Raw genomic sequence first — 18712 nt, 5'->3', positions numbered from 1 at the left:
ATTGGCGCCCCCTGGATTGTGGAAATTTTTCTTATCGAAACCGTGTGTGGTCAGAAGTAATAAATAAGTGTGGCACTTTCTTATCGAAACCGTGTATGGTAAGAAGTAACAAATAAGTGTGGCACTTTCTTATCGAAACCGTGTATGGTAAGAAGTAACAAATAAGTGTGGCACTTTCTTATCGAAACCGTGTATTGTCAGAAGTAAGAAATAAGTGTGGCACTTTCTTATCGAAACCGTGTGTGGTCAGAAGTAAAAAATAAGGGTGGAACTTTCTTATCGAAACCGTGTGTGGTCAGAAGAAATAAGTGTGGCACTTTCTTATTGAAGTCGTTTATGTGTGGCACGAAATAATATTATCGCCTTCTTGGCGAACTTGTATAGTTTGTATAGTTGGTCCAGAGATTTTCCACCCCCTCACGCGTGCCTTTAATTTCCGCCCCCTCTGACCAACCCCCTTAAAGGGAGAGTGACCGAAAAAAATTGGTCTCATTCGATAGAGCTCTTTGACGCGTACGCATTGCCGTTAATTGTTTATTAAAAGCTTCGTTTGTTGTTACATATGTATAGGTTTGTTTTTTTTCGCGTGTTAAATTAACGCGAACAATCGTTAATAAAAGGTACATTGTACTTGTATACATACAGCGTAGGTCACTAGAAGGCGTTAGTCAAAAACTACACAATTTTAAAGGTATACGGTATCCTCGTAAATTACGTATGTGTGTAACCCCAAAAAATAAACTGTATTGGAATTAATTTACATTTAAAACTATTTATTATCCACTCAAATACCTGTCCCTTCTTGGCCGCAACGAATGACTCAGGTCTACCTATATAGCACCTTCTTTACTCAGCGTAGCTGAGCTTTTTCCTATTATTATTAAAAGAATTAATTTTAAGGAACTTGTGATAATAACATTTCTTTTCATTGTTTCAATTAACGAGGACACTGTAGTTATTACCATACGTTAAAGTGGACCAAAAATAAATTTTTGCCATAATATTTTTTTTGTAATATACATGTAGAACAAGATATTTAATAATAATAATACTATTGATTAGCTAGGATAATACGAGAGTAACGAAGCATATTCGGAAATAATTAAATATCCGTAATTGTCACGGACTTCTGTTCGGATTGCGAAATGTCGGAGAAAACTTTAAGTTTTTGAAAGGTAGTACCACAAATAGTCCAGTAGCTGAATTCAAACTTCAGAAAAATTGCAAACGGTCTTATTTCTGCATGCGCCTTTATTTAGTCCTCAAACATAGTGTTGAAAGTCCCCATTATTTCGTTGTACGCACAGTTTTATATTTTCATAATATTGTTTTTGACTTAGACGATGTCTTAGTTCTGAAAATACCGAGCGTTGCCTGAAATTGAATATGGCTAACGGGACTATAAAATATATCTACAACTCGAAGGGACTTTGCAATTGTATTTGTGGTTTTTATGTCTATGCTAAGCAATTTTGTCCATAAAATACTCAACTAAATTGACCACACAGTATAATTATAATTCAGATAAGCTCTGATTATACGTTCACATACATTAAATTACAATTTAATAGAATTTATAAAACTATAAAAAACTTTTTTTTTAGTATTACACTAAAAAAAGGTTTTTGAATAAATGAAATTTCAGAATGTCAGGTGTCTGCAAATTATAACCGATCCACTGGAAAGTGCAGACACGAAACCTTTTAACTCTTTAAAAAAAAAACGTTTCTCATTTTTGCCGCTTTTATTCAAGAAATTATTTCATTTCTAGTTACATTTTACATTTTCACTTCACAAAGTATTAATAATTCTTTTAAGCGTATTGAAACTATCTTCGTTTGCCATAACAGTCGCATCGGCGCCTGGCTAACCAGAAGTTGCAGTATCCTCCACGGAAGCGATTACTTTTACAATGAGCATTACATTTCTTTTCATCTGGGCAACCAAATCCAGCAGATACCAGCTCTTGAGCTAAATATATCAAATATGTTAATTCGTATTGGTAATATTCACAGGTGCATTAAAAGCGGTTACTTTATCGATCACACCCTTACTCATATATTTAAATTTATTTTCCAACTTTTCCCGAACTCAAAATTACCTTATTAGTCCGTGTCTAATCGAAAATTAGGGGTACGTTCAGCAGCGCTCATCGGACTCACCGATTACTAATCGGTGACATCGGTTTCCTACTGTACGCTTTTTCGCGTTTCCGGTTTTGACGTCATGATAGTCATCGGATACTCACCGAAGTCATCGGCTGGAAGAGTCGGTTTTTCCGATGACTGACGTCATTACTGACGTAAAACTACTATAAATGCTACGCCATTTTAAAAAACACCGACGACTGAATAAAAGCGTTCAGCAACTTACGACGTCATTATGATGAAAAAGCTCATCGGTGGAAAATATCAAATCCGTCGGGTTTTTTTTCGTTGAATGTTACTGAACGTACCCTAGATGTCAATCTGATCCCCGTTCATTCCCCAGATGAACCCAAAGTTACCATGGCACAAGGTAAATACCGATTGCTCGCGCTCTAATGAGCAAGATTTTTACTCCGATTATGCGGTAAATGGCGCAATAGAACAAAATGGTTCTTTCCAGCTTCTATATCATTTAATAACTGCACGCGACGCACGCTCTGTGTGGCACGTTATAATTAACACGGGCCAAGCGGAACGTGCATCGCGAGCAGTTATTTAATAGAAGAGAGTTACTTTAGTTTTAAAAAAACGAAACTCTACCTTTAACGTAACCCCAGTTACGACTTTTTACCTCTCCGAGGGGACTATGTCATCTAGGAGGGATTTTACAATCACCGCGTCTGTCTGTCTGTCTGTCTGTCTGTGTGTCTGTCTGTGTGTCGGTGTGCTGCCAACGCGTTACCGGGGCAAAGTCGAAAAACCGTGTTTTCATTTTAAAGGTTGGCAAAAAGACCGTATGACGGTGAGCGTCAACGGATAAACTTGCGGTTGCGTTGGGTGCGCTTGTTTTCTTTTCGCTAACGCCCACCGTCGCGACGGTTGCAACTCAGTTTTATTGGAAAGTTTTATTGTATGTTATGTGTAGCGTGGTATTGTTGACTTTGTATTATGGCGGTTGTGGGTGACGAGTTTGTTATGTATGCGTTATGTAAGTATGGGTTTTTCTCTCCAACTTCTTCTTAATTGACTTTTGGGATGGACCGGGTGCTGAGGGTTACGACAAACGTCTCAACGTTCAAATGGCAGGGTTTCCACCAAGTGTTTACGGTATTCGTCTTAGTATCAATTCGCGATCGTATCAGGCGGGATGTGAACCCGAGACCTCCTGTATGACAGGCGGACGTTCTACCAAAGAACCACCGACACTTATTACGCTACATCGAAAATTAGACCTTCAGCTTTATCGGAAGCGTTTATTACAAATTAACAGAGTATTATTAAAATTTAACGAAATTTCGTGTTCCATTTAAATTATTGCATCGAAGATATTCTAATGTAACTTTCTTCTTTGTTGATTGAAAAGAATGCGCCACCCAGGATTCGAACCCGAGCCCTCCTACATAATAGGCGAATGTTCTACCAGAGAACCACCGAAAATCTGAAGGTCAAATCTTGTTTTAACGCAGTCAGCAGAGATAAGAGGGTTAAAGGGTAGAACCTGTGGGTTAGTTTTTTGTTATTTATTTTCGGGTTTTCTTATCGACCTATAGTTGTATTAATGCAAAGGAGTTTATTTAAAGTTTATTGATATACGAGCTGTCGTTTAGGCAAGTGGCTCTCTGTGCTTTGTTGATGGTAAGGTTTTTGCTTCTTGTTAATACATTTGGTGTGGATATTTGGATATCTACGATTCCTAATGCAGTCATTGATTTCCTGGGTGTGCGATTCATTATATGATATTGGAAATTGGACGGCATTGGTCTTTTTCATGCGTTATGTGTCACAACGTCAACTGGAAGTCTACGAGTCATCCACTACCAGATGTCGAATAAAGCTATTCTACGGTATCTTCATCAAGGGCGAATGTTGAAATAAAATGAGCGTTAAAGATGCGGCAAGTATTTCGTAAGCGAGAAAAATACAAATACCCAATGTAGATATTTCTTTCATTAAAATTTGCTTTGTATTATATTCAACTGATAAACTTGTACTGAAAAAAGGGTTAAATTCAATTGTGCATTGTTTAAGTACGCCTAACTCACTGTTGTAACTACTTAATTTATAATATTCTGAATAAATTAAAATCGGTTGTTTAGTCTCAATTATTTTAATTATAATTAAAATTTTATACCGGGAGGGATAGAATCAGGATTACGTTTTTAGTAAATAACTCTGAATTGCGGAGATATATCTTTAAGGGTCATCTCGAGAAATTATTACCACTAGGGACAATTCTTCCGAGGAGAGGTATATTTTGGCTTGCCAACTTGTTTAAATTAAGGTAACGAGAGGGAAAGTACCATCGTGTTCAGTTGCGTTATCTACAGCATAACCCTAAACAAATTTAAAGAAATAAAAAATTTACAACAGGTCTAAGAGCGTAAAATAGGGACTCAAAACTCGGAACAAATTTATCTTTCCGTTAAAAACGAGTTAGATATTAAATAAAACTGCCCGAATGTCCAAATGTGGACTGGTTTCGCCCTATTTGGGGATCATCAGCAACGTGCTAGAAATATAGTCAAAAACGATTTACAAATAAAACAAATAGCCAGAATTTTCAACGATATACCAGATTCGCCCTATTTGAGGTTCATCAGTACCGTGCGGAAATCGAATTAAAAATTAAATGAAGTAGCCAGAATTTTCAACGATATATCGGTTTCGCAATATTTGGGAGTATCCTTGCGGGCCTTGATTTACGTCAACTATGTCCCGAGTTTCAAGGAACCAGCGACTCCGAAATTAGAACAGACGCAGAACGTGGTCGGAAAAGCCGCCGTAGGAGATAATTTTCTGGCGTCAAAGGCGGCCGTTAAGGGCGAACTCTCTTGGTCTTCCTTTAAAGAGCGGGAAGCCAAAAGGAAACTTAACTATTTAGCAAGGTTTATATATATGGATTCACCTCAAATATGTTTAATAAAATGTTTAACTACAGTTATCGAGGAATGCTTATGTCGATTCAAATTCAAATACCATTTCTATGGAGATTTCCGAATAAGAGATATCACGTAGCTGTGGATCTGTAGCTCAATTACAAAATAAGATAATCTGATAACCTTATGATATAAAAATCAGAAGCTGTTCCGCGTAACGGATAATATGGTTGTCTATACGCAACACTTGGAAACATTTCCAGAAATAATGTTTTGTTGTTTTTCATAAAAACGGTTTTCTAAACCATGTAATAATTTACACTATTAAAATCTAGATTTATTGTTGTTTATGAAACAATAATTGAATTGACAAAACCTTCAATTTAATTAAATGAACAGCATTACGTGTAACGTTACTCACCAAGAACGACCGCCAAAATTACAAGTAGTGTCAAAGTGACAGATTTCATCTTTTCTGAAACAGAAAACAACAAAATAAATCAACTAATATTAACTATCTTAGGAAACAATGTTGCCTTACTAAGGACTTTTGGTGCTAAATTGAAATATTTTAAATATTATGTGCTTAAGCACAATCCTAAATTGTTTTGCTATTCAAGATCCTACATCGGTCAAAGTGCCACGAGCTGATGAAGATTTGTACGATAGCTCAGCGATACAAGCCATTTCTAGTATGACCGCAGATTTTTGGTGGACTAAGTCATTTGGCCCTATGAATACTATTTGCGTTGTCGTCATAGTGAGTGCGCTCAGCAAGACGTTACGAAGCGCGTGATATTTTTTGGGTGGATTGTTATACCGGTTCTAGAAATTTTCAAAAACCAGTATTCCAGTATTGACCGGTTTAAAACTACAAATAAGAACGTGTTCTAGAAATTTTCAAAAACCAGTATTCCAGTATTGACCGGTTTAAAACTGCAAATAAGAAAGTGTTCTAGAAATTTTCAAAAACCAGTATTCCAGTATTGACCGGTTTAAAACTACAAATAAGAACGTGTTCTAGAAATTTTCAAAAACCAGTATTCCAGTATTGACCGGTTTAAAACTACAAATAAGAACGTGTTCTAGAAATTTTTGAAAACCAGTATTCCAGTATTGACCGGTTTAAAACTACAAATAAGAACATGTTCTAGAAATTTTCAAAAACCAGTATTCCACTATTGACCGGTTTAAAACTACAAATAAGAACGTGTTCTAGAAATTTTCAAAAACCAGTATTCCAGTATTGACCGGTTTAAAACTACAAATAAGAACGTGTTCTAGAAATTTTCAAAAACCAGTATTCCAGTATTGACCGGTTTAAAACTACAAATAAGAACTTGTTCTAGAAATTTTCAAAAACCAGTATTCCAGTATTGACCGGTTTAAAACTAGAAATAAGAACGTGTTCTAGAAATTTTCAAAAACCAGTATTCCAGTATTGACCGGTTTAAAACTACAAATAAGAACGTGTTCTAGAAATTTTTGAAAACCGTTTCTAATTTGTAGTTTTCAAACCAGTTCTTTACTTGACTGTTATTTTTCATGTTTACTCATGGCGTTTGCTAAAAACGGTTCGGCGTTCTCTGAGCAAGGCCAAATAATAAACTTTGTTAACTACAACATGGTAAATTATTAAAATCTACAATTCTAGAACGGCTTTGTTAGAGTGAAATTGGTCGTTTTTATAATATTAGTTTATTTTCTTACCTTTTCCAGTAGTTCTTTTTGCACGAATTCAGTGACTTCTGTCGAATAAATGACCATTTTCTCGCTAGGTAAGCCTTTTTATTCACAACATTTATTTTCAAACCCTAAGCGACCAAGGTTATTTTTCATAATAGGATACGCTACACTCGAGCTTCTATACGAATTACGCAAAACTGTCACCACCGGGTTTTTCCAAAGAAGTACAACGTTTCCAAATCATATTGTCTTGTCTCTTATAGACTCGGAGTTGATGGTTCTTCGACATTGTTAGAACTTATAAAAGTATACGCTACCCTATCTACGTGTAGGCAATGACTGAAACCTTCAAACGTCGACTGCATTTTCTAAATCAAAATGACGCAAAGAAGAAATTTATTTGCTGTTGTATTATTAGTTATTATATTAACTGTATTTCAAAGGTCACTTCACATTGACAACCGATTGAAATTTATAATAAAAAGCGTTCTGTACAACAAAATAAAACTACTGGGTTTTTTCTGAGGTTGCGTATAGTTGATTAACTTGCAAGGAAAATGAAAAGTTTGTGAGTGTGGCTTATAAGATGCTAGCTTTAATACCCGGCTTCACCCGGGGTCTTAGTTTTAATGAATTAGATCTGATTTGTACGTAAGAAAGGTAAACGCTGTAGCAAAAACCAAACACGCGTAGCAAAAACGGTAGCAAAAACGTAACACACGTAACACCCGTACCAAATGCCCTGAACTACTTAAAAATCCCAACTAAACCTCCCCTTCTACAAATTTCACACTAACCCGTTAAAAAAGTTAAAAGGTCGGGACGGTCCCAAGAAACTCAAGAGAGGAAAACAAACTGGGTGACGTTTTAAAACAAATAACGGCGCGACCACGCGACATTTAAAAAAAAATATCCGAAAATAAATAAGGGAAGCAAATGGGTGGAAGTCGAGAAAAAATTGAAAGCCGAGAGCAGCCGGGAAACTAGATATGGGAAGCAAAGAGGCGAAAGTTCAAAGTCGAGTAAAATAAAATGCAATTAGATTGATAACCATGTCAGGTATTTGCAATTAGGCGCGTTTAGTTGGAAATCAGGCCCTGAACATTGAGTTAAAATTTCAAAGCTCTAGTGCTACCCGTTCTCGAGTTTTTAGGAACATGACGTACAAATAAATAAAAGGACAGACTTTAAGACTTAAAGTGATAGATTATTCTTTTCAACCATTCAAACTTTCTTTTAAGGAAACTCTCGGGTTCATAAAATAGGCGATTTTTTAGTAACCGTGGGTTATTAAAGCCATTTAAATAATGAATAATGAAACATACACTTTCCCATTCTGGAGATTCCATTTGGCGAGAATTTCCCGGCGTATTGCATCGACAATCGTTTAGACTAGGTTGGTCCTTGGCGCTGGCTGATCCGTCCATTACCACTCGGAGTTTCGTAGTAGAACTTCCGTCTCTTCGTACCCCCTGGTGGGGCAAATAGTAGGTACCAACTGGGTAATCTTTCTCGGGTTCGACGACTTCTACTATTCCTTGCAACAGTTGGTCTTCGATGATGGATTTGTAGTCGTGGTATAGGATCGGATCTCTCTTGAATCTTTGGACTAGGCATCTGATTCTTTTGGTGGCCAAGATTAGGTTATTGGGTAGGTCTTCTTTTGGCCGGTTCCAGGGGAAGTTGACTTGATACCTGCCATTCTCGAATGTGGATTCTTTCTCGAATCTTTCAATTACTTCCTGTCCGTTGATATCTGCGTCTGGCTTGTCTTTAATTCCGAGAGATTCTATGTCCCAGAACTTGCTCATGGTGTCTGCTAATTTGGCTCCGGTTACGCTTACCTTCAGAACGGTGATTTGGTTAGAATTTACCGATACGTTGTTTAGGTTTAAGGGTCCGTGGATGACCCATCCGAGGGTAGTTTCTGTGGTGGCTAGTCTTCTATCAATCATTTCGGTTCGTCCTTTGGAGAAGTCGTAATACTGGTCGGCTCCGATTAAGAGATCGATGGTGCTGGCGTTCGGCGTGTCGGTGGTGGGTTCGTCCGCTATAACCATATTTCGCGCTCTGGCGAAATCTTGAACTTGGTCGCAATTTACTAGGGTTAGGGCGGTGCATAGGAAAGGCACTTCTATAGCGGTGATATGGATCACTCCGTCTGGTTGTCTGGCGTTCCTCACTGCTACTCGTACGACTCTTCTGGTACTGCTTCTGGGGGCGTCGTTCATGAATTCTGCTATCTGGATGGATTGTTCTCCGATTATCGGTAATTGGAGTTTTCTGGATATTTCCTCCTTAATAAAGGTAGGTTGGCTTCCGTTATCTAAGAGGCATCGGATTGTCTTCGAGCTTCCGGTTTCTTCTGGCGAGCTGACCAGGGCCATGGCTGTTTGTAAGACTACCATGTTGTGGCTTCCGGCAACGGTGGTTACATTGATCTTCTTTACCGCGGTTTCTTCGGCTACTGCATGTTTTTTTTCTTCTCGATTCGGCTTATGGGAACGGTTTTCTTCGCAGATAACGGCGTGGTGACGGCGGCGACAAAATTTGCAGGTTGTGAAATTTGAGGTACAAACACGGGCGTCATGTCCTATTCTGGTGCAGAGAAAACATCTCCTTTGGCTTCTTATCATGTTCTTCTTTTCTTCTAAGGTGTAGTTTGTGCATTCTACTGTAGGGTGTTGAGAAATTTTACAGAAAATGCAGTAGATTCTTGGGCCGGGGGCTATATTGACGTTTAGGGCTGATGCGCTTGCCGGTCTTAAGTAGTTTGAAGGGGTGGTGGACCTTGATTTATCGCGATATTCAAATTTGGGCGTGAATGGCGGTTTTTCGGTTTTAGGCGCGCGCTTTTCAATTTTGGAGGTTTTGAGCAGAGCACTAGTTTCGCGACCTTCAACTTCACTTTTTAGGAATATTAATAATTTATCCACGTCCCAAGCCTCATTATTACTTCTTTGCATGCTAAACTTTAGTCTAATGTCGTCTGGCAAACACCCGACAATAGCTGGACTTAAAGTAGAAGAATTTACTTTCATATCAATATTTAAACCCTTTAAACTCCGAATATTTGTTTCACAAGAATCGTAAAGTTTTCTCAACGCGACACTGTCCTGCGAACTTTCTACTGGATCTAATCTCAACAACTGGTTCATTAAAGAATGAATTACCAAATCTGATCTATCGTAACGTTCTTTAAGTAATGCTACTGCGTGATCATAGTTGGTATCTGACACAATAAACCCGTTAACGGCGCTAAGCGCTTCCCCTTCCAAAAGCGATAAAAGATAAGAAAAAAGAGTGGACTTAGATGATTGTCTTCCGCTGACTACTGATGAGTTGAATTGGCTCCAGAACTGTGACAACTCCTTTACGTCTCCTTTGAACTTTCTTATGGTGATTGGTGGGCTTCAAAAGTCGCATGATGACTTAGGCCTAAGGTGGTGCCTTGGGTATTAGCCTAGCTGATTATTATTAGTCTTGATTCCTCTCTGACTGTGACTACGGTTGAATTTCCGGTTACACTTCCGGATGGCGTGTTTGACGCTGCTGCTGCCTTATCCTTTGCTGCAATCTTTCGTTTGATTGTGTTTTTCTCCAAGATGATGCTGTCCTGATAAGTTTCAGCTGAATTGGTTTCCGCGATGATTTCCGGATCGTCCTCCGACTGGGCTACCATTAGGCTTGCGATAGTAGCGTCCAAATCATTTAAAGTTTTTGCCCTTAATTCAAGTAGGGACATCTGGTCTTCTAGATCCGCTACGGTTGCTGCTGGATCTGCGTACAGTTTTTGCATAGCGGTGTGGATTTTGGTAGTGCTGGTTCTGACCTTTTTTCGGATCCCTTTAAACTTCTGTAAATCTGATAGTCTCTTCGTTTCTGAGTCTGCCATGGATCCCTTTCACTTTACTCGTTCGGTTTTAACTTCGATGTTATCCAATCTGCACAGCTGGTTCACGAACTTCACTTGGTCCGATTTCGGAACTAAATTAATGTTAGTTATTGGGTCCTCGCGTTTGTACGTATCCCGGGTTTCGGCACCAATTTTTATGTGGCACCCTTTTTGTTGGGAGAGACTAAATTTACTTAAAAGTATAGGAAATTAGGAATTAATTGGAGACGACGAGGTAATTAACGGTTAACCAATTTAATTACTTTGAATTAATAAATCACAGTTAGTTAATAACAAATTGAATTATATTTTTGCTCTTATGGAGCGACCGCGACTTGAATTTTTCTGGGGTTTCTCTTTTTCTGGAGAAGTGAGGAAATTTGGACCTGATGGGTCCCGCGCCAAATTGCAAGTGAGAAGCCCAGATAATATTTGCTCGGTGCTTTCTTTCGCGCGCATTTCACTTTCCACAGAAATAGCGCTTACCATGCTATGGAAAGTTTTTTGTTTTGGGGTAGAAATTCCTCAAGCTCCGAGCGTCACAGTGTCGGGCTGTTCCGGTCATCGCTAAATCGCCCGAAGGGATTTTGGGGAAACCCAGTAACGCTCGGTGCCAGCATCCTTTCTTTACAATGGCAAAGGGACAAAAATGGGCTTTCTTAGAAGGGACGGTAAAATACAACATTAACGCTACGAAGGCTAGGGTTCGAATTTTGGCTTATTTTTATAGTTTTACAACGTCCCTTCGGGAAACGCGTTAATTTTAAATGGTATACACTTAGGTTAAATATTAAATTAAATGGATTACAATGATTCATTTTTAGGAATGCTTAGAAACAATTTTGGGATTATTTGGAAGTAACATTATTGAAATTTACAACATTTGTTTTCATACAAACAAGTTGGGTCAAAACCCTTAGGATTTGGGATACACTCTAAAATATGCAACAGCATCACAGCTCAAATTTCAACTAGTCTATATATTCCCTTAAAGATTTAAAATATAAAAATTATTCACTGTGGGATATTCACCTATAATTAAACCACATTTTACCAATGAACTAGTTTTAGAAAATCCATGTATGACGGTCTTCGCCTCTCACCACTGTTTATTCATAACATCAACCTGAGCCTGCTTAGGTTCATGTTTCAAGCGAATAACAATAACTTTACACATATAGGTAAATAAATACTCATCTCGTTAGAGATATTTTTGAAACTTCTTGTTAAAAATTCTGCCAAGTGTCTTATTCTGAAAACCAGACCACAGGTTAAAATCTTTTCTACTCCAACGTTTCTAATACAAACCAGATTATCGAGATAAAAAAGATAAAATATATCTCCCGCCATTTTAAAAAAGCTTAAGTGCATAAACGTGTTATAATTTTATATATTTAAAAACGGAAGCGTTTTTCTGAAAATCTTTCTGGTTATTATTTTTACGAAGACTTGAAAACTACAGCTACTTTCGATAATTGGTTTTGACAATTTCATAATTTCATAAATCGAGCGTACGGGAAATTTTTAACTACATACATAAAACCATTAAAACAATTTTCCTTTAATATTAGAATATCCTATTGGTATGAACCAACCGAATTGACCAGGAGTGTTATGAAGGATATGTGGGAAAATTAGAGTTAAAACCCTGTGACATTTTAAGTCAGGGCTATAGTGAATAAAAAAGTTATGTTTCTTCTCTGCCAGACAATAGTTTTTCATACATAGATTTAAAAATATAGAGAAAACAGTTATGTTTTTAAAAAAGTAACCAAATTGTTACGAATTGTTTGTTATATTTAAACTCTAGTCATTTTTATGAGATAAAAAATGATGTCTTTGAAACGAGTCGTTCGTATTGTATTTAAAATAAAATGACTGATCTTCAGTAATTCTTTTTATTATAATGGTATCACTAAAGCTATGGGAAAAATTATCAAAACCAATAAATCCAGGGGATATATCCAGAAATCATGCACTAAAATACAATCCAGTGGATCTTTAAAATACTTTTGAATGCCGAGAAAAATCCACACATTCAGAGAAAAATCTACAAACCCTCGAGAAAAACCACCATCGCCATGAGAAAAATTAACAAATTCGTGGATTTTTAGAAATCCACAAATAACGGAGTAAAATCCACAAATAACGGAGTAAAATCCACAAATAACGGAGTAAAATCCACAAATAACGGAGTAAAATCCACAAATAACGGAGTAAAATCCACAAATAACGGAGTAAAATCCACAGAAAATATCCAGGAATCCGCAAAATCAACGGGAAAAAATCACAACTCCGGATTTTTGAAAAATTCAAAAAATCACAACTCCGGATTTTTGAAAAATTCAAAAAATCACAAATCCGGATTTTTGAAAAATTCAAAAAATCACAACTCCGGATTTTTGAAAAATTCAAAAAATCCACTGGATTTGCAAATACCGTTCATTTTTTCATAAATGTCCAACTCCTCGAATCTTACACAATTGTTATTTTTGAAACCTCCAAAGTTTTATTTTCTGTTGCATTGTAAGGTCTGGGTGGAAAAAAAATTAAAAACCACTTTGTTCAAATCTTGGTTTAAGCCCACCTAGCAGTGACCAAAATTTTAAAACTTTAAATCGTAATAGGTTTAAATATACACAATTATCTGACGGGCAAATGCTTATTAGTTAACTGTTAAAATCTTTATAAAGACTGAAATAATGAAATAATAGCTCAAGCAATTAAACAATGGTGGAAATGATTATATATATTAAAATGATTTAATCGTGATTGAAATGAATAAATGGTGACTGCATTGACTAGATCATGATAAAAATGAATAAATGGTGTTTGTATTGACTACATGGTTAAAAATTTCCTTTCGGTTTTTTCAGAAATTCACTCACGTTCTAAAATTTTTCCCCAATAGTTTTCTTAAGAAATTCCAATGGAATATATCGTTTAGAAAGGTTTCCGTAGTTTTTTTTTAAGAAAGTCCCATTGCATATTTTCCATTTCTTTGGAAATCGTTGTTGGAGTTTATTAAGAATATCTACAATATTTTAGGGTTTGGTTACAAACCTTATATTTATATATTACAAAATCTTTATTAACTTTTGTTTAAAAAATTATTAACTTTTAAATAATAATACAGTTTTATCTTTCTACTAATATCTCAGAACAAATTATGATGTGTATTTAAATAAAATATTGAATTATTTCTTAACTATGATAAAACCAAGTCATGTAACTACTTTTGAAGTTTTAATTACATAATTTAAGGGCCGTTTAAAAGTTTTATACATTTTCTACAGGCTTTTAAGAATAAGTTAAAGGAAACGTTTTAAGAGAATCCTATGACCTTAGCAGCACAAACTTGTGCAAAATTGGTTAGGATGTAGGACAAAAGCCGATTAATGATCTTGGTTGGCAGCCCTACAAAATTAGACCTTTTTAAAGCACCGTTTATCATCGAAGTATGGTAATATTTTTGTTAATCTGGAACAGTCGGTTCACCAGCAGCACAAAACCGTCGGACCAACGTCGAAGGTCATAGTTTAAAACTTTCCAAACCCAGAGCTCAATCTAATGTCCGTTTGAACTCTTGCTCCCACAGTGTAATAAATGACTGGAATTCACTCCCCAACAATATTGTAACTGAAAAATCCTATCCAAAATTTCTCGCCCTACTATTTGATTTCTTAAAAACACCTTAAGTTTTTACCGCCTCCTATTTTACTGTTTGTTTGTTTGTTTGTTTTTCTGTGTGTTTTTATTTTTGATTATCTATATTGTTCTACGCTTTACTCTGACCTGATGTTTACACATAATCCTCCACCCAGGCTTTGTAGACCTTGTTATTATAACCAAATAAATAAAGGTATTTCAACTATCCGAAAGAATACGACCTAGATTTTAGCATATATCTATCAGAAGCCTCTTCTATAGAATACTTATTCAGGCTTTTGGTAGAAAACGTTTTGTTTATAGAAAGTAGTTTTACGTGAACACTTTTAGGCGGATAATAAATTTTAATAATTAGCCGTTAATAAATTGAAATTAAAGTTGTAGGGTTACAAATTCAGTACAGAAAATCTTAAATTAATTTTTGAAAAGAGAAATGTGAAGTAAAATTGTGATAGTAATAAGAACTTTTTCCTAGATTCGTAAAATCGATTGAAAAATTTCTCAAAGAATGTTAAAAATCGCTCGATGACTTGGGCTTAAGGTAGTACCTTGGGTATTATCCTAGCTGATTATTTTCTTCGTGTTAGAATTATTCAAAACTACCATGCATGAAAAACACTTATCGGTTTTTTAAGATCCCGAAGCTCAACGAGCAAAGCTCTAGAATAACCAATTTTCACCCAAATATTAATAGTCATTATCGATGTTTTAAATAATATTTTCCATCATAATTTCCACACATTAACGTGCACTAATAAGTCTTATCCATTGTACCAAAGCCCCGAGGTTCAACGCGCAAAGCTCGGCAAAATTAAAAACTGTCAAGTCAAATAATTAAAGGTGGGATGCTCAAGTAAAACTTTAAAAAACATAAATGTGATTCACGATAACAGACGATTCAGAAGTACTCGGGCAAAAGTTATGTAATAAAAACCATTCATTTATTTTTTTTCCTTTTAAAAGTTTTCAATTTCCATTAGGTAAGATCTTATCTGGTAGGGTCGGTTCGTACTGAAAATTCTGGCCCGACCTTAATAAAAATTAGTCTGACCCGATAAGTTGGTATAAAACAAAAATTTGGCCTGACCCGGCTCAAGCAGACCCGTTAAATACAATGATGAAATATGAAGCTAACTTTTTTTTTGACAAAACTTTATTGAAATACTTAATTTAAGTTTGTACATCTATTTACACTATCTATACGTTTTTCAAACATATATGATATCATTCATATCGATACATAAATGCATGGCAATGATAGATGAATCACCCTAGGTGAATTATTACCATCCACCGTGACCACCATGACCACCACCAATATGAATACCATGGCTCTCCAAATCCATTCCGTGTCCGCCACCGAAGTCATGACCTCCGAAATCGTGTCCGCCTCCTCCAGAAAAGTGGAAATCCGAATGATGACTAGATTCCGCGTGTCCGCCATGGCCGTGTCCGTGTCCGCCATAGCCATGGGCCATTCCTCCGTGGCCGTGACCGTGTCCTCCGTGTCCCGTTCCGTGACCATGTCCTTTGCCACCGAAGCCATACCCGTGTCCACCGCCTTTGTTAACTCCGTGGATACTGATGGGAACTTTCACGTAGGAATGACCTCCGCCATGACCTTTTCCACCACCTCCGATCATGATAACTTTTACGCTTTGCTTGATGGACTTTTTCTTTTTACCTCCTCCTCCACTAAAAATATATAAACACTTATTTTAAAAGTCTCATCAAAACCTGCAAAGAAAACCAAGTTGTTTGGGAATTAAAATTTCATTTCGTTGGAAAATTACAATTAAACTTTTGGGGGAAGTAGCATCTTTTATACGAACTGTTAGTACCTTCCTCTGGGTGCGTGCGGGATAAACAGTTCAATAGGAATAGTTATCTGAATTTTTTTTAACAGCATGTTATACTAGCAGAAGACATTACGCTGAATTTAGATATAGCAATATCAAAAGATTCGTAATAATAGCAGACAACGCATAAGTTGTATTATCCAATAAGAACTCGAATCGATTAACCACGTGATTTTTAAAGAAAAGTAGTACAGTCAGAAGGTCAACCCGGTCGCTGTGTTATTCATTATTATAGCGAAAATTGGGAGGTTGTAACTCTTTGGCGTGAGTTTAATTAAGTTTTGGTTAATTTCGATACAAATTTGAAAATTAAAAATGCTGCGAAAGAAAACTACAACCCAGTTAGCAGTTGAATTAAAAACACCATCGACACAGGGTAAAAAGCAAAACTGAAAAGTCAGTTCAGTCAAGCCTTGGCCCAATATTGCATTACGAGATCAACTTGTTATTCTTAAATACAAATTGAACTAATAACTATTTACATAATAAATAAAATAGAATTTTGGAAATAACAATTCATTTTAGAAAGTAAATTTTAAAGATTTATCGAATTTTACGACTGAAATTAATCACGGTTGAACCTATAAAAGGTCTTATGTGCCTGGGAAAATCGGCTTCAACTTTGGCGGGACAATAGTATTCATCCGCCTAAGACGGAGGGGGGGGGGGTGGATCCATAGAAATAACACGTTTCTTGGCCGATGGCGAGAGCGAGACTTCTGTATGAAGTCATATACACTTTTTTAACTATGTGCTTTAAAAAACCGTCGTTTCCGTAGGTAGCAACTTTTGATAATTATCTCTGAGCGATCTCGTTACAGGCTACTGAATTTATTTTTCAGCTATTTCCTAATTTCAGGAATTTGCAAAAGTTAAATCTATTTTATCAGCGATACCTGATTTATACATTTGAAAGAAAATTGACACTGCATAGAGTGTATATTCTTAATTTGGTTGCCATTACTATTTTCGCACAACAAAGAAGATAATTTATTTGTATGGGAAATTTGCATTTAGAAATCCTTTATTACACACCCCTTTCTAGCATTTCTAATTCTTGTAATTATTAGAAATAATTTAATATAATTGGAAATAATGTTTTAACTTACTGTATGATGTAAATTGGGATTCCATGATGTCCCTCTTGAGCGATGTAAGGGTCTCCGGGTTCCGTATTTCCTTCTTGGATTTGCGTCCCTGCAGCCAATTCTCGCTTCTCTAAATCCTGCGCTCCAGCATTGCACAGAAACGGCACAACAACCAGCATGAAACAAAGCAATTCACGACAATTCATATTGTCTTAAAAAAGTAATCCAAGTCGAAAACCGAAATGAAAATATAGTTTCACACGAAAAATCTGGAACTAAGTTTTAGTCTTACGAGATCGAAGAAAGTAAAGGATTTGTGTGAAAGCGACAGTTTCGAAGGTATATATATATTTTGGAAATATAAATGAAAAAAATATTCGCTCTTCTCAAACATTGCTATTCCTCTTATTATCCATAATAACAAATCTCATGCTCAAGTAAATTCACCCTTTTTTTGTTTATTAGTTATTTAAAGAATTCGTGTCGTATGCAAATCTGTAGCTAAGCGATTGGTCGCGTGAGGAAATATCAGGATGAATAACGAGCGGAAATTCGTGTTAGACGGAATTCTACGCTTCCTAGAAAGTTTTATTTTAATATTATTTGTTGTTACAAACAAATTTTCCGCCTTTTTTCAATTTTGTGGTCGTGTTATTTTCGAAATTTGGATCTCTTTATTTACGGCTATTATAACAAAGCAGAAATGATACGCTGTCATGGATATTTCTAAGTTTACAATTTAAATATATATTAGAATTTTTTTTACAGAAAATAAATTTTGTCTAACAAAAAATTACTTATAATTTACACACAAATTTTTATTATAAATAAATAATGCGTGCAGCTTTTTTAAATACAGATCTGGTTAATTTATTTTTAATTTGTATGGGTTTTTACACACAATCGTTAGGGATTTGTGTGTATTACGATCACCTACTGTGTAGCCGCCGCCGCCGCTGCCGTACACACGATTGCTCGCGGTACGTTAGTGGTACAAAGGCTATTGATATCTTAATCGGTAGGCACTATTATAGCCTCGACGGGATTTTCGTAGTTTTGGGATCGGAGCCCGAGAAATTGGACATTGCCAAATTTACTATTTTTGGTGGTTTCGCTTTGTGTGGTAGATATTTAATTTAAAATTAAGTCCGATAATGTTAAAAAAATAATTTTGGTTAGGTTAGGATTCCGTGGATCTACAACTTCAGTTATATCAGTAAATATTAAATCTAAGTATAGTTTCCAGGTTAATTTACGGGACCCCAATTTTCGCGGTTTTATATTTTCGCCTAAAAGTCTACATAACGTTCCTTAATTTAAGTTCGGTTTTCATGAGAGTTATATTTTTGAATAGCTGTGGTTTCATTATAACCTAGATTTACGTTGCTTAATTTTAATTATAATTGAGGTTTTTTGGACAGCGTAAACGGACCCCCGCAACTTCCGACATTGTAAATCCGCGTGTCTATAGAGTTCTAAACGCCAGTTTCCC

General features: G+C 36.1%; 3 protein-coding genes across 3 annotated transcripts; all 3 read right to left on the bottom strand.

The window, feature by feature from the left end:
- Positions 1–1725: 1725 nt before the first annotated feature.
- Positions 1726–6813, bottom strand: LOC149956102 (4 kDa defensin-like). Its single transcript, XM_090164621.1, has 3 exons — positions 6734–6813; positions 5445–5498; positions 1726–1971 (listed from the first exon to the last, which is right to left on the bottom strand). Exons 2-3 carry the CDS (start codon positions 5491–5493, stop codon positions 1829–1831), a joined length of 192 nt encoding a protein of 63 aa, XP_090020747.1. The 5' UTR covers positions 5494–5498; positions 6734–6813; the 3' UTR covers positions 1726–1828.
- LOC149956101 (uncharacterized) lies at positions 5639–10135 on the bottom strand. Its single transcript, XM_090166760.1, has 3 exons — positions 10042–10135; positions 8035–9980; positions 5639–5848 (listed from the first exon to the last, which is right to left on the bottom strand). The coding sequence occupies exons 1-3, from the start codon at positions 10133–10135 to the stop codon at positions 5639–5641; spliced, it is 2250 nt and encodes a 749-aa protein (XP_090022886.1).
- A 5327-nt stretch (positions 10136–15462) lies between these two features.
- LOC149956100 (uncharacterized) lies at positions 15463–17471 on the bottom strand. The gene is made up of 2 exons (XM_090164620.1): positions 17242–17471; positions 15463–15968 (listed from the first exon to the last, which is right to left on the bottom strand). Exons 1-2 carry the CDS (start codon positions 17424–17426, stop codon positions 15557–15559), a joined length of 597 nt encoding a protein of 198 aa, XP_090020746.1. The 5' UTR covers positions 17427–17471; the 3' UTR covers positions 15463–15556.
- Between the last annotated feature and the right edge of the window lie 1241 nt (positions 17472–18712).

This window comes from Leiobunum rupestre, chromosome 2 (genome assembly GCF_980474605.1).
Source record: "Leiobunum rupestre chromosome 2, qqLeiRupe1.1.hap1, whole genome shotgun sequence".
NCBI lineage: Eukaryota > Metazoa > Arthropoda > Arachnida > Opiliones > Sclerosomatidae > Leiobunum > Leiobunum rupestre.
The sequence above is the reverse complement of the archived record's forward strand: the minus strand, read 5'-3'. Positions and strand labels throughout refer to the sequence as shown.